The sequence below is a fragment of the Heptranchias perlo genome, chromosome 22 (genome assembly GCF_035084215.1).
Source record: "Heptranchias perlo isolate sHepPer1 chromosome 22, sHepPer1.hap1, whole genome shotgun sequence".
In the NCBI taxonomy this organism is placed as follows: domain Eukaryota; kingdom Metazoa; phylum Chordata; class Chondrichthyes; order Hexanchiformes; family Hexanchidae; genus Heptranchias; species Heptranchias perlo.
Genome location: NC_090346.1, coordinates 38,894,642 through 38,910,979, shown reverse-complemented (window position 1 = coordinate 38,910,979; position 16,338 = coordinate 38,894,642). Strand labels below are relative to the sequence as shown.

General features: G+C 43.1%; 1 protein-coding gene across 1 annotated transcript in view; it reads right to left on the bottom strand.

Annotated features, from left to right (window-relative positions):
• si:dkeyp-72e1.9 (syntaxin-binding protein 4) overlaps positions 1-16,338 on the bottom strand; it is a 66,037-nt gene that overhangs the window by 34,057 nt on the left and 15,642 nt on the right. The window contains exons 4-8 of the mRNA XM_068003065.1: positions 13,518-13,613; positions 11,006-11,075; positions 8,592-8,666; positions 1,910-1,995; positions 747-861 (exon numbers count right to left, since the gene is read on the bottom strand). Coding sequence (XP_067859166.1) covers positions 747-861; positions 1,910-1,995; positions 8,592-8,666; positions 11,006-11,075; positions 13,518-13,613 — 442 coding nt within the window. The remainder of the gene's footprint in view (positions 1-746; positions 862-1,909; positions 1,996-8,591; positions 8,667-11,005; positions 11,076-13,517; positions 13,614-16,338) is intronic.

The window sequence follows — 16,338 nt, the reverse complement described above, 5'->3', positions numbered from 1 at the left end:
AAGTACTTTTCACTTCAGCCAACCACAGATCCTGCACAAGGTCAGTATGGGGAGGCAGAAAGTCTAGGCCACAGTATCAGTGTATTAAATATTCCAGAGAGATCTCCGCATCATGAAAGCAATGAAACTTTATTGTGTAAGGGTGATGATTTTTTTATATGCCATTTTATTGTACAGTGCACGAAAGCTCCTGAAGTTATGGAGATACTCCAGTTTTAAATTGCGTTTGGTGCTCACCGCAGTGAGGGACGTCAGTGCTGGTGAATGCAACAATTTTCCACTTTGGGCACTCAATACCAGCATTCAGTGCTCTGACACCAGGTACAGAATGATCAAATCCGGGTCAAAGTTCACTCCACTTTAATCACAATCTCAGAAAAGCAATTCCTATCACACTAGTGCGACGGTTCCATTTCCCCACAGCAGCCACCCTTGTGAGACTGCCAACTCATTACCAAATTGTGAGCAGTTTGACACTGTGGACTTGCTCCTACTAGCGACTGGATCAGGCTGCTCAAATTCATTTCATGGAGGGCTTTTGCAGCCACACTGAAATTTTGATTTATAAACGCTGAGCTGGATTTGAACCAGAGCTGAAAGGATTATGTGCTAACGCACTGTGACAATCAGTTCACTCTTTTCCGAGGTTTGATAGGCTCTGTATATCAAAACATTAGCTTAGGAAACAATGTGATGAATGGCACACAGATAAATTCACAAAAATCAAGAGCAGTTGTCAGACATACAGTGCATTGGAGTGAAGTAAAGTTCCAGTGTCTCCATTGGGCGAGTTGTAAGAACTAGCAGGGTTTAGCAGGGAACTTGATGAGGAGTCTGTTGATGTTCTGTGTAAAGAACTGCCTGTTCCAAATCCGAAGGGGAAAGGGAAAAAGATAATTAACAAATGAAATGAAATGCAAAGATTTCTTATCTCACAGTCTATACATTAATGATACATTGCTTGTTTAAAGTCTCACTGGACACCATAAAGCAGCACAGGATAGATTGTGGTGTCATCAAAATGGCTGTCTCCATTTTCCTTTCATTCAGTCCTTCAATGTAATCCCCCTCCAGCACCCCCTCACCCCCAAGAACAAGGCTTACTAGTTGCATTTGCCTGCGAGCTCTATATGTAAACCTAACATTGAAATGTTAGGTTTACATATAGAGCTCGCAGGCAAATGCAAATGTCAACTACTGCATCGCTGGAGCTGGTGGACCCCCAAATCCCACACTGCCACAGTAACAATGGTGGAGTGAGACCTTCTTTATGCCATACATTTATATGCCTGACCGCGTGGGAATTCCTGGGGTCTGGTTATTAACATACAGTGGACTGGTAACGTGTGTCAGTATCAGAGTAGTTGGAGCACCCCGCCGGTGAGGCTGGTCTCGAAATGGCGGTGTTAGAAAGTCACTGCACAGCAGTGATGGCAGAGCTGGCAGAAGGTATATCCCAGAGGATAAGCAGTTCCCACTCCAAAATCTGCTCCCACTCACACCAATAATGCCCTAGTCCACCACAAAGATGGTGGATTTTTAGGGCCGGTGAGTTTAGAGGGAATAAATTTTGGGAATAGGTCATACATCTTTATTGAATACATTGAATTCTGCTTCTAAAGAATTTTCTGCTTCATATTAAAGTGTATTTAAAATATAAATCTCAGAACACAAGAAGTGTTTTGCAACAGTTCACACTGCACCAGGTTTAGGCTCAGCCAACACACAAACTTTCACCAGTAAAAGTGCTGTTTAAACTGAAAATGCCTCTAAATGAACCTGCCCAGAACCCAGTACCAGCAACAAAGCTTCTTTAATAAGTATGAGTCCTTTGCAAAGACGGCTGATATTACTGTATGGCAAATTTTGGAAACGCTTCGTATTATCATAAAAAGAAAATGAAACTTACCAGTTCCTTGTGGGGTGGGTGAATTCCCTACTAATTCTGTATTGCTTCTGGATCCATAGTTCTCTAATAATTCTGAAAATTCTCTCCTGTTCGAAATGAAAAGAGATTCTGATTACCAGGGGTGCAATACGTAGGGATGTAATTTAAATTTAAATTACTAAGAGAACTATCGAAATTACCATTTTGGATAGATTTGCATCATATATTTCAGCTGTGGTGTTAGCTATGGCTCAGTGGTAACACTCTTGCCTCTGATGTAAGAAGGTTATAGGTTCAAGTCTCACCCCAGAGACTCCAGCACAAAATCTAGGCAGGTGCTGTCTTTTGGACGAGACATTAAACCGAGGCCCCGTCTGCTCTCTCAGGTGGATGTAAAAGATCCCATGGCACTATTTTGAAGAAGGGCAGGGGAGTTCTCCCTGGTGTCCTGATCAATATTTGTCCCACAACCAATATCACTAAAACAGATGATCTGGCCATTTATCGCGTTGCTGCTTGTAGGACATTGCAGTGCACAAATTGGCTGCTGTGTTTCCTATATTACAACGGTGACTATATTGTATTTCAAAAGTATCCCAAAACCAGAATGTCTCCCTCCCCTCCTGATCCTCCCCATGCTTCCACAAATACCTATTCCAGATGCTTTGCAGTGGTCTCCTTCTTGACCACTGGCTGCCAAAAAATCTCTTGCATCTTATATTGAATAGGACACCATGAAGATGGCTGACTTGATACAATCTTAAAGCTTGTTTCTAACCTACAAATAAATGTTTAGTTTGCGTAAGTAGTTGAGGAGAATGGCACTGTACAGCCTGAAATGTTTAAACTAATCTGATCCCGGCCTTAAAAGAGCCAGGAAATGCCTAAGTTCTCCATTGATCCTCAAAGATTCCCGTCTTTGTTCTGTACACCAAAGCTGTGCAATCAAAGATTAAAGAGGTTTTTGTCCTTCCATAATTAGAGGAATTTATCTGCACCAAAGTACTTTTTGAATGCCTTCTATTTTGAACTTTATCCACTAATGCTTTTTTAAATGAAGGCCACAGGGATTGAGGGAATGAAGGCTATCATAACCATAGTTAAAGAAACAAGTTATTGCTTATGAGCAGTGTCAAACATGATTCTTAACTCATACAATTTGATTTCAATGTAAGAGGTGAAATCTAAAGGGGACATCAGTTCGTCAACATTTCAAAATGTATGAAAATATTGGATTGCGCAGCCAACTCAGATCACAGCATGGATCAGTGCTATTCTTTCACTTCTGAGATCTGTTACGTCTGAATAACCACTCAAATTGGTCTGGTAATAACTAGCTGCTTTTATTTCTAAACCCTCTAGAATATTAATAACAAAAGCAATACAAGAGAAGACATTGGAGTGTAATTGCTACAATGGGCCCGATATTAGGAAGGAGGCATGTTGCCAGCGGGGGGTCAACTGGGCGCATGGGTAACCCGCCCAGTAAAATCGGTGGGTTCCCAATGTGACCATAAGTAAATTAAAGCCACTTACCTTGGCTTCCAGGATTTGCGCTGGAAAGCTGCGCAGCGGACGGACTGCGCACCCGCATCATAGGCTGTCAGCTGGAGGAGCCCTATTTAAAGGGGCAGTCCTCCACTGACTGATGCTGCAGAAAGGAGCCAAAATTACAGCATGGAGCAGCCCAGGGGAAAGGCTGCTCCCAGGTTTAATGATGCCTCACTCCAGGTCCTACTGGATGGGGTGAGGAGAAGGGGGAGGACAGAGGTCTTCTCCCCGGCGGACGGGAGGAAGCGGCCTACCTCTGCCACCACGAAGGCCTGGCTCGAGGTGGCAGAGGAGGTCACCAGCACCACCAACATATCACGCATCTGCATACAGTGCAGGAGGCGCTTCAATGACCTAAGTAGGTCAGCCAAAGTGAGTACACTTACTCATTCCCCTACACTCCATCTGCCACATCACTGCCCCTACCCCACATCTCCTTCTGCACTGCCAACACTACTCTATCACATCACTCCTCACACCCACTCAAAGCTCATCCTCATCTTACCTGCACCTCCTCACCTCGCCAGTACTCATCCCACCACTACCACTCAATCCAATCCTCACACAATCTCATGGCTCTATCTCATACTCACCTTCTGATGCATCTCTTTGACGGTCAGCCTCACCCCACCTGCCACTACCTGTGCTGCAGCCACAGGGCATGCATCACCTATGTATAGTAGGAAGTGTAAGGCAAACATGTCGTGAGCATGAAGGGGATGCACAAGGGTGTTTGAGGGTTTGTCATGGTTTTTACTTAAATATAATTACTGATCAAATCACATTACATATTATATTGTCACTACTACTGCCACGTCTTGGCCATTCTTGACTGGCTTGTGCAATAATGCCCTTTCATGAGGTTCTCCATGAACACCCTTGATGCCACCCATTGGGTCACCCTACAGTGGGTGTATGTGTAGTTACACGACTACTTTGTGCAGGTGCCTGTTGCGCAGCACTGTGTTGTGTAGCTCCACGTGGCGAAGGTGGACGGCGTGCCTGGCGAGGCTGGTGATGTTGCTCGTCCTCCAATGGAGTGACGAATGCAGCAATGGAACCCCACCCCCAATCCTGATGGTGAGAGTGTGAGGGGGTCCACAAAGTAGGTAAATGTGTTTGGACAGCAGAGTTTAGGGTATGATTTAATAATTTGGAGTGTGGAGACAACAGTGTGGCAGGCAAAACTTTGTCTGAGGTGACAGAGTGCCCTGCTGCAATGAATGAGGGTTTACCCCGCACCTGTTAAATGGACCTTTGCAGCTGCCACTGGCTGCTGGCTGCAACATGTCTGTTTAAACAGGGAGTGTCTCCCCCAGCATGGGAAACACGCTCTGGGTAGTCCAAAATCCAAATCCTCTTAAAATCTCCAACTAATGAGGTGTGTAAACGACCTCAAGTACCCAGATAATGATCTTAAGTGGGATCCCGCTGGCTTTGATTGCCGGTGGGAGTCCCGCATGCGGGGGCTGCGCGCGCACCGATTCGCGTCATTGGGGAACCCGGAAGTGGGCGGGTTGGAGCCGGGCTCCGGACCCGCTCCAGGATTCCCCAATTTTAGGAGCCCCCCCGCTATGAACGCACCCGCTCGGCCATCCGAAAATTGACCCCAATGTGCTTACTCCCACCAGGGGGACATCTAGTGTCAAATAACAACATGCAAGTACCATACATTTATACATCTCAGCTCACATCCAGCCTAGACTGATAGGAAGGCTGTAAAAGCTCTACATGAAATTAATATCAAAATGAATATGTTAAGCGTTCATCCATTAATCTCCACTGAGTTCTAGGCTATACGGCTATGCTCCTATACAGCTGGCAGAGACAGGATACTTACATTTTTAATTCAGATTTTTATTGGTATTTGCAATTCACATACACACCTCGCTGATGATATTGTTGTATTACATTCAAAAATATACATTAGAACTGGAGGTGCCTTGAGGCCAATCTCAGGAGAATTTCAAAGGTTGATCCTTGGTGTAGACAAGGGATGCAAGTCACACATGCTTAAGGCTACTTCCCGGATCCCCACAGTGATCAAACAAGTGCAACACTAATAGGCACTGCATTGCAATCAGAGCATGGTATCCGCAGTGACACATCCTCGCTTGTGCATTTTGTATTGATCTTTCCTGCTCCTTGCTCCATTCAGACTGAAGACTCACCCTCAGATCCTCAAATAGTTTGTAATCATTAAATATATGTAATCTTTACAACCGGGCGGTACGACTGACTGAAGTAAGATTACTGAACATTCTTATTAATTGACTGTTTTGATTTAGTGACTAGAAATGCTAAAAAAAAACTATTTTATCTGTAGCTATATCTCAATTCTTTATTCCCCCCCGCCTCAGATTTTCTCTCCGCCTGTCTTGACGGCACTGATTCACTCTGGGCTGTGGTTCAACAAGTGCCGACCTCACACAGCAGCCATTCTTCATCTGTGAATCTACACAATGAGTGTGAGTAGGCCATTCCTTCCAGACAGGGCACCATAGTTGAGCCCATTTCTATCCTCACCCAATCTCCATGTAGGCATACTCTCCAGGTAGCAATCAGGAGGGGGAAGCCCAGCTGATTGTCCCCTCCCCGGCCCAGGGGTGCTGAGGCTAATTACAGTGTGTTGCTGCCACACCAGCTCAGATCAACCGACTTAGCACATATTCCTTTATTTGAACCTGTGACCTTCCTTATCTGTGCTTCTTAACTATTCAGTGCCTTTACTAACTCAGCAATCAGTGGGAGGTCATCTTAATTTCTTTTGAAGAGTATATCTGTTTCTTGCTAACCTAGGCTGCATGTCCTGGCCAACATTTATCCCTCAACCAACATCACTAAAACAGATGATCTGGTCATTATTTCATTGCTACTTGTGGGACCTAGCTGTGCGCAAATTGGCTGCCGTGTTTCCTACATCACAACAGTGACTTCACTTCAAGAGTACAACCAAATTGATTGTAAAGTGCTTTGGGGCGTCTGGAGGTTGTAAAAAGGCTGTATGAATGCAAGCTTTTCTTTCGTTAGTGTAGCCTACTCCTTTTTATTCCTTGGCTTAAAAAACAGAGACTGCACCTGTATATGTTTAGGGATTTCATTTTAAGCAGGTATTTGCTCTGATAATCCCAGCGCCTGGCTACCTGCCCAATTGGTGAATGTCTTCATATTCGAATAAGCAGACTGACACGACATGTTTGTGTGTTACGTACTGGGTCAGCAACATACGTAGAATTCCTTTTTATTTTATCCTGACGACTAACTTGTTGTACAAGTCCTATCCTGCTGAATATTTAATCCTTTGAGCGCCAATTTCCTCAGTAATTGTGGAAAGCATACCGGGAGTGAAATTCCTTCTGCCAATACTTTTACCAAATAAATCATCATGAGCAGCTCAGGTCCCCATTTTGATTAAATTGCCCGCAGAGGGAATTTCACCCCATATTTTCTATCAACAGCCTCCACAGAACTCGCATTGTGTGAACTTTGAGCAAGGATATGGGTAAAGTAGAGTTACAACGCCATCAGCGATTAGAGACAATGGCCCAGAAATTGGTTCGCGCCCAACTTCGGGCTCAAACCTAACTGTGGCCATGAGCTGCCGTGCAGAAACTGATGCGCAGGAGGACCGCTCGAAGTTGGTCATCAGGATGTGACCGGCGTACTGGGGGTCCCAGTCGCCCCAGAAAGATACAGTATTGAAGAGGATGAAAGTTGGCCAGCAGAGACACTGAACTCCAATGAGTCCAAAAGGAGGGGCGGGGGGGTGACGGTGAGGTGGCTGCAGCCTGCAGCTTTAATTTGGAGCTAAGAGGAGCACTCCTGTTCCCTTTGGTTCCACATTCAAGTAAGTAAATAACGTTAAACCTACCTTTTTCTGGCAGCCCCCAGCGGTCTCTTTAAAGCCCTTTGGTTTGGCTGCTTTTTGCCTGAGAAGCCTGACCGCAGCACGCACGGCACAATTTTGTGAAAGGACCTGAAATAGGCGCAAGACACCGATTTGCATAGGCAATGTGCCTAATGTCAGTTTCAGGCAGACATCCTGGGCAACTGCAGGACGCCCTAACCAATATGGCGTGTGGTGCATTCCTGGTGCAGAATGAGCGTACGCGCACCAGACTCCATATTGAACCCTGTGCGATCCAATTTCTAGGCCAATGTCTCTGCTCACAGTGTTCTCTGATTAAAATGTCATTTACTTTAAAGAAACTTTTGCAACTGGTTCTCAAAAAAACTCAAAGTGCCTGAATGAAAATCCAATTTTATGTCTCTGTAAAACAATCCGTGCTCAAGCAAATTAATATATAAAGTGATTTCACAAAACTGTGCATTAGGCAATAATGTTAACAGAACAGTGATCATGTAACATTACTTTCTCCTTTAAGGTTTAATGGACAGTAATATATTACTATTTTAATAGCTATGGATGAGTGATATAATGAATTCTTTATGTTTTTTTAAACAGCTATTTGTTTAAACGATATAAAAGCAGGGAAACTTGTCAGGCTTTATTTACTATATGAGCATCTTCTAAAAATAAAAGAAAAACCTTTACTAGGGAACTTAATTGTTTTCATATTATAATTAACTACTAGGTTTAGTCAATTTGTCTGTAAAATATAAATATTTACATTTTATTTCATGGGTGAGGATGGATGAACAATAGACCATACCCCTATTTCAGATCCCCTCCTTTTCCCTACGTTTACACAATTTACCAGTTCTGTGTAGGCCATTTCTAAAAACGAAAACCCACTGCTCTGTGAACGTAGTTAGTTCCCTTGTGCTGACATAGTGAGGTTTTCCGCACTGTGGATACTTAATGTGAAGGGATCTGACACTGAGACAATTCAGCATGTCAGGGTGCTTGTCTCATGATATTTTCGTGTCATGATATAAACACACTGATATGCTTAACTAGTTCAGTATATGGTCAGTGGGTGCGGTCATTGAGGTCAGTGGGTGGCAGATGAAGAGAACCACCATAAAGTGTATTTCCACTACCAGTTGTGAGCAGGCCAGTACAATAATATTTTCCAGCACTGTTGACTACGTAAAGGTCATTGGAATAACGTAAAAGCACTTCAAGGAAGCATCACGTCTCTGGATTAGCATCCCCGACCCACAATCCTAGTAGTTCCAGTTCTCTTACCTGCCCTGCTCATCCCTTGCTATCATCAGCCGCATATTATTGGATGAAGAGGCGGCTCGAAGGATTTCCACTGCACTAGAAATAAGAAAGAGAGGGAATTAATAAATCCAGATGTACCCACACCCTTTGGAAATGCTAAAAAGCGAATGTTATCAGCATGGCCTGCATTGTTTAAATGTGGTGCTGGGAGGACCACTCCTGCTCCTCCTGTCTCCACATTCAGGTAAGTAAAGGTCAAAAACTTACCTTTTTGGTTGCAGGCGGTCCCAAGTTCTGGTTTTACTGAGGGCTGGCGCTGGCTGCCTCAGGGCAAACCAATCTTGTACTGGGGACTTCAAACACGCGTTAGGCCCCTTATTTGCATATGCCTAGACGCCTATCTTTCTCCTTCACCAACATGGTGGGCGGCGCACTTCCGGGCAGAAATATGCACGCACTTCCTGCCCATCACATTGGGGCTTAGTAGGCCGCTTAGTGCCAAAAAACAGGCGCTGCACTGCCGAATTTATAGGCCATGGAGTCAGGTCTTCATACTAGCAATGGCCAAATGCATGCAGGTAGCTTATTGGTGTTGGGCACAGAGCACTGGCAGGCAGCAACCATGGAGGATGAGGCTTGGTACAGGTAACATTACATGAGAATAATTGGTCCTCAGTGATAGTATTAACCCAGAGTTCATAGCAGTAAAAGAGCTATCATTACAACTGAAGGACTTAAACTGGTGAAGTTGGTGTGCATAAGTAAATGAGAAGCAGCAAAGAAACCATTCATTGGAGAAAAAAGAAAGCGGATCATGCAATTAGAGGACGCATTGAATCTTTCGAATGACTTGTGTTGTATTTGCCATGTTCAATAAATAGTAACAGAAAGTGTTAATTTTAAAGTTGCCATTTTCTGTAAAGCAACATAAGAGGTAACGATGAGACTTTCTGACAAAGAAACATAGTTTAAGGAATGAACAGAAAAAAAATAGTATTTAGAACAATTTTCTTTATTAAATGGAACGAATGAGAATTCATAGCCAGGCAGTGTAACAACATCAGTACTCCAAGGCCAGATGTACAGTCCTCTGCACATTCACATTTGAATCCTCCAATCATTCCTAAAGTAAGTTTCATGCCTTCTAGATGTATATCTTCCTATGGAGTCTAAATTTGTGCCTGGTTGTCCTGATCCAGTTCTAGTATTGAAATTACCTCGATTGTCAGGTCAGCAGTGTAAAACTGGCCCTATTTACATACAGTCAATACTGTTGGCTTCTTTAGAGCTGCCAGGCCAGAGCTTTGAGTGCCAGGAATGCATATTTTAATGAATGAAAAATCATGAGGGAGTGCGGGCTCGAATTCTCAATACGCATTTCCAGTGCACGTAGGGTTGCCAACTCTGGTTGGACGTATTCCTGGAGGTTTCATCACAGGAACTCCCATCTCTGTGACCTCACCTCCACACTCCGACCATTGGTCGTCCAACAAGTCCACAAGTTAATGGGACAGCGGATTCTTCATTACCCGATTGGACGATTCTTGTCTGTCAGTCAAACAGCTTTTTTTTCCCCGTCTCCAATATTTTTGTAACTAGTAAACGAAACTGTCCAAAGAAAATTGAAAAAAAAAATTTTTTTTAAATTCCCCAATGATTTTTTCTCCAGGGTTGCTCACAGCAGTGCCCTAGAGATTAATCTTTAATTCCTGGAGACTCCAGGATAATCCTGGAGGATTGGCAACCCTTAGCACACAGAGCTCCGTGCCAGGAGTGCTAAAGTTGAAAATTTACTCCCACACTTGAATGGGCCTGTTCCATGGAAACAAACAGGATGATGCAGTTAAGCAATCTCTCTGTGCAATCTTTCTGGGCCAACACCAAGACTTTCTTGACTGACTGGATCTGCACCAACAAAGGTGTTCATTTTAAGGTGCTTACACATTTTGGGAGCGGAAACTGGAAAATCCAGCAGAAGATTGTCTGACCTGTCGCTGGGTGACGGTAATTTGAGCCGTTTATGTTACTAACGGCAGCAATCACATGTCGAGGTGTTTACTGTTTGGCAGTGTAGTTGGAAGAAACCAGAGGTATTCACTCCCTGGCAGGTAGGGAAATTAGATGACTGGCTTCTGGCAAAATATCTGTCCAGCATCTTTGTATTTTAAATTTTTGCTTTAAAAAATAATAAATTTTGTTGCAAGAAGATTCTTAATCGATAGCAGTACAGCTTTAGCAAGGCTTCTAGCAGCCAGTAAATTAAAAGTAGGGAATCGGTTGGGATATCTATATATAAAGAGGCAGATGGCATTTGAGTTTCATATCTGAAAAATTGTGGCTGGCCATTTAGTAGCCAGAATCTGTATCCTGAACAGGCCTGTTAATGAGATGTCCATGACTGAGACAGTCCCTTTCATATCAATTACCTACTGTACCTTTCATTTGTCACTCCCACCAGACTGTCGCCATTAACCTCAAGAATCTGGTCTTCAGGTTGCAGACGACCTAAAATAAAGGAAAATATTTCACTTTGAGTTAGAGTAAATGAATAAAGCCCAATATTTGAAAATTGTAAACAATTTTACAACACCAAGTTATAGTCCAGCAATTTTATTTTAAATTCACAAGCTTTCGGAGACTTCCTCCTTCCTCAGGTAAATATTTGAAAAGCACTGGTATATTGGCGACTCGTAACATGATCTTAAACATTTACAAAGTGATTTAAAAAAATATAATTATTAAAAAATCGGGAAGAATGATGATTCTAGGTTTCTGATCTTTGAACTGTGAAGAGAAGTGGAGGGAGCTAAACCTACTCTTAAACATGCAGACTCAGATCTCTGGGGTCCTGCTCTGAAAAGGAGGATGCTGGATGAGCATCACATTCAATCAAAGGCACTAAGGACTGTGCTGGATGACCTAAGACAGATGGCAGGGGCCACGGTGCAGTCAAATGTTATCCTCAGTGCCAATATCTGAGAATGATGTGACACAATGCAGCACTGCCTGGAACAGATGATGGCACCATGAACATCTGCACCTGTTGCCCCTAACGGAGGCCTCCAGACCAGTCAGTACATTCGAATTGGACACGTTGATAACCGGCCTTTAGGCTTTGGGGATCCATTTGGAGAGAATGATGGAAAGTGGCTTCTGAAAGCTTTGGGCAATATCTCTCAGGGTCTGCAGGATCTAATTAAGACCATCAGGCCCGCACTCCTGTTGATCAATGGGCACTCAGACCCAGGGCCCAGTACAAGTGGCGTGGTCACAAGAATCAACCTTCATGATGCCATCTTCTCTCCTGGGGACAGCTCATGTGATCTTTCTAGCCGGCGCTCATGTAGGTGTCAGGATACAGAGCCAGGCTGCGCACACACCTGCAGTGGCGACACAGCCTGCTGAGGTATCCTTCTGGACCCTAGAAGCCCAGAAAAAAGAGCTACCTCAGTCCTAAGAGCCTTAGGATATCACAGCACAGCCAAGGATAACTGATATCCCTGACCTCTGGTATCACCTCAGTGGAACACCAGGATAGGTTTAAGAACAACATAGAGAGGCAGCAGGGGTAAGTACAGTGGTAATAAGAAGCCCCCATTGTAAATATATATGTGCACAGTAAAACCACTTTGTGATATTAAGTCCAGTGGTCTGAGGTTAGTCTTTTATTTGCTTTTTGTGATGGAGAGGATGTTTGGAGGTCAGTTCTCAAGTGGTGACAGAGATACTTCTATGCCTCCTTCTCCTTTGGTGTAGCCTAATCCCGTGTGCCTCCGTTATTTCCTCTTGCTCCTGTTCTGCCTTGTTAGAAGGACATATATGGAAATTCCCATAGAGAACCTCATGGTAAGGGCTCCATTACAGAATTGCAAACAGTCTGGTTCAGCCTTAGAGAGTGGCTAGGGAGGGGGATGGAATCAGTGGCAAGAGTACCGAGTTTGTGGCATGGGCCAAAGAGGATTGACGTTTACCTAAAGGAAATTGCAGCTCATCCAAGACTGGATGTTGGACAAGCAATCTGACAACGCAACGTAAGAACTTGCAAATATAACTAGTACAAACTTCAGGTCTGTATGAGATCTTCTCTCAGGTTCAGCATCACTCCTGTAAGTAGACCTTGCATCCCACTCCCTAGCCACTGTCTCACGTTAAACCAGACTGTTCACAACCTCAGCATCCCATCTGACCCTGAGCTGAGCTACTGACCCTGTATCATCTCCGTCACAAAGATGACTTACTTCCATCTCCGTAACATTGCCTGCCTCAGCCCATCTGCCGCTGAAACAGTCATACTTGTGCTTTTTACTTCCAGACTCAACTGTCCCAGTACTCTCCTGGCCAGCCTCCCATCCACCACACTGCATAAGCACCAACTCATACAAAACACTGCTGTTTGTATCCTATCCCGCACCGAGACGCACTTACCTACCAAGTCCCACTTACCCACTCCTGTCCTCACATTGGCTCCCAGTCCCCCAACACCTCAAACTTAAAATTCACATCCTCGTGTTCAAATCCCTTTGTAACCTTGCCCCTCCCTATCTCTATAAACCCTCTCTAGGCCTACACCTCCCCTCCCCCCCCCCCCCAAACACTCCGTTCCTCTGACTCTGGCTACTTGCGCAATTCCCCCCTCCCTTTGCCTCAAAACCGTGCTTTCAGCCACCTAGGCCCCTGGTCTCTAATATTTCCTACCCAAATCCCTCCCCTCCTTTAAGACCCTTCTTAAAACCCACTTCTTTGATCACGATTTTGGATACCCCTCCTAATATCTCCTTCTTAGACTCAGTGTCCATTTTTTTGGTCATGCCTCTCTGAAGCGCCTGGCGATGTTTTTCTACATTAAAGTCGCTATATAATTGTTGTTGTTATATTACAAGTGAACATGAGATAATTATCTAAATATTGTAATGCTTCCAGTGGTATGGTGAATGAATAATAACTCACCGTCAACTGAAGCAAGACCACCAGGCAGGATCCTCTTCACATAGACACCATACTCCTCTCCAGTCAGCTCCTTTACTCCTCCAATCACCTTAATTCCTGCAATAACATTTTATTCACACTAAAACTGTCAATTTTGTGATTTCTACAGTGTCCATACTGTTAGTCATAGAATGTGTTAACATTCAGATCGCAACATTTGAACGTTTTTTGAAATGACTTTATTTGGTTTTTTTGTTGTTGTAACAACAAGTTGTGTTTGGGAGTGAGATTGGAATCCATCCTTAAAGGATTCTCATCGGTAGTACAATCCCAGTAAAGTCAGAAATCCAGTTGAAACTAACCTAGGTGAGATGTGATACTTACATTCAATAACAAACGCAACATAGAATAAATCTGAATCTACCAGATGTTATGATATGGCTTTGGTTGGTCCCATATTGTTGGTCCTCTTTATAGATTGGGATCTCCATTCTGTATTTCAAAGCAGTAATGGCCCAGTTTTTCTGAGTGTTCAAGTAGCTAACAGGAGACTTAATAATTTAAATATGAAATAGAACTTCCAATCGAGATATTACCTGTGGTCTCCTTAAGGCTAATTGTCCTATTTTTCTCTCTAACAATAGGTGACATGCTTGTGTTTGTTGACATTAATGAATCACTAACTAAATCGCGGGAATGCATGCTTTTGAAATGTGTAATTTATGAGAATGCAATTCAAAAATGACAATGAAAAGTTAGCAGGCAATTATGATACTCCTGGCAATAATGATCCTTTAATGCTTTTCAAATAGCCAACAAACAGGTTTACCAGCATTAGTGTTGGAAAGGAATGTGTAATTGTAGTAGAGAATAGTACAGTGTCAATAGTTTAGTTTTAGTGACGAGGTGCTACAAGTCCTCATGAGTTTTGGAATGGAGCACCACAAGGACATGTTTGGTGCACTGGAACTGTGGTTGGATTGCATGTTGGTACCAGTGATATTATGGATAAAAAGTCTGTCCTTTTACAAGAGAACTACAGACAACTTAAAGGTGTGCCGTGGGACAAAGGTGCAAGAGTGGTGATATAAGGACTACTTCCAGTAGAAACAGTTGAATTATTGGACTTAACATGTGTCTGGAAGACCTGTGTAAGAAGAAGCGACCAAAATTCATTGAAAATATAAGATAGTCACTAATGTATGAAATAAAAAATTGTAGGAGGAATTTCTTTACACAGAAAGTGGTGATAATGTGAAACTCGCTGCCACATAGAGTGGTTGAAGCAGATAACATTGATGCATTTAAGGGGATGCTTGATGCACACATGAGGGAGAAGGGAATAGAGGGATATGGAGGCAGAGTGGGAAGAGATAACTAGAGTGGGAGGAGATGCGTGTGGAGTATAAACACTGGCATAGACCAGTTGGGCTGAATAGCCTGTTTCTGTGCTGTAGATTCTATGTAACTGGTGGATATTCTCTGGGTAAGGTAAGCTTTTTAGGAGGGATGGTCTCCATTTGCAAGGAACATTGAGGCAGCTATTTGGGAGAATTTAAACTAGTGTAGCACATTTAGAACAGGTAGCCAGAGGAAAACACCCATAAATACTAAAGCTGAAGACCAAGTTTAAAAGTTAAGAGTAATAAAGAACGAGAAGGGACGTAGAACCATAAAACAGCAAGTTGATAGATTCTTAAAATATTTTTGTCAATGCTGGAAGTGTCAAACAAATTACTAGAACTGCAGTCTTCTGCAGTCTTAGAGAAATTAGATATTATAGGTATTTCTGCAACATGGCTTGATCTTAATGATGAATCAGAAATCCAAGGTCAGGATTATAAGGGATTTTGGAAAGATCGAGTAGGACAGAAAGGAGGAGGTGTAGCTATCATTGTTAACGAAGACCTCACTGTTCTAGAAAGATAATTTTGGTGCATCAGCTGAAGCTATCTGGATTCAATTGGAACAAACTAATGACCTCAAATTGATCATTGGCACTTGTTATAGGCCGCCAGGTCAAGGGCCCCATTATGATGAAGCACTACGGGCACAAATTACTAAAGCATCTGAGTTTGGTAATATTCGCATAATGGGAGTTTAACTTCACAAGCATTCAATGGTCCAATGGTGAGCTATCTAGCATTGTGGGCAGGTCAGCTGAAAGATTTGTAGACAATATAAATGATTGTTTTCTAACTTATCATCTGATGAGGAGTCTCGGGGTAATCGGGTACTTATTTAGTCCTTAGTAATGACCCTGATATAATATCAGACCTCCATGTGGGGGAACATCTGAACAACAGTGACCACAACATTACATTCAACCTGATCAGTCATACAAAAGTTTCCAAAACTTAATGCTGGTACTAGATTTCAAGAGGGCTAAGTTTGCTAAAACGGCAGAGGAGTTAAGTTGGGTTAATTGAGCAACCCTACCTGGCAGGGTTAATAATACAGATGAAAAATGGAATATCTTTAATACCATTCTAATGCAAAAGGAAACCATGTATGTCCCTAATGTCAAAAGGGCACATGGTAAAACCAAGCCAAGCTGGCTAACTGATCATGTACAAGGATTAATCAGACTTAAGCATAAATACTTTAACCAATTGAAACAATACAGCACTCAAGAATAGGGATAGGTATCGTACTCAGCTTAAGGTAATGAGAGCTGATATCAGAGTGGCCTAAAGGTCAGTAGAAAAGAAGGGTGTGGATATCTGCTGTAGCAATAATAAACTCTTTGCTAGAAGTCAGAGGGTGATAAAGAACTCCATAGGGCAGATTCAGATGGAGTCCCAGGATATGGAGGTTTTAAATGGCTACTTTGCACCAGTTT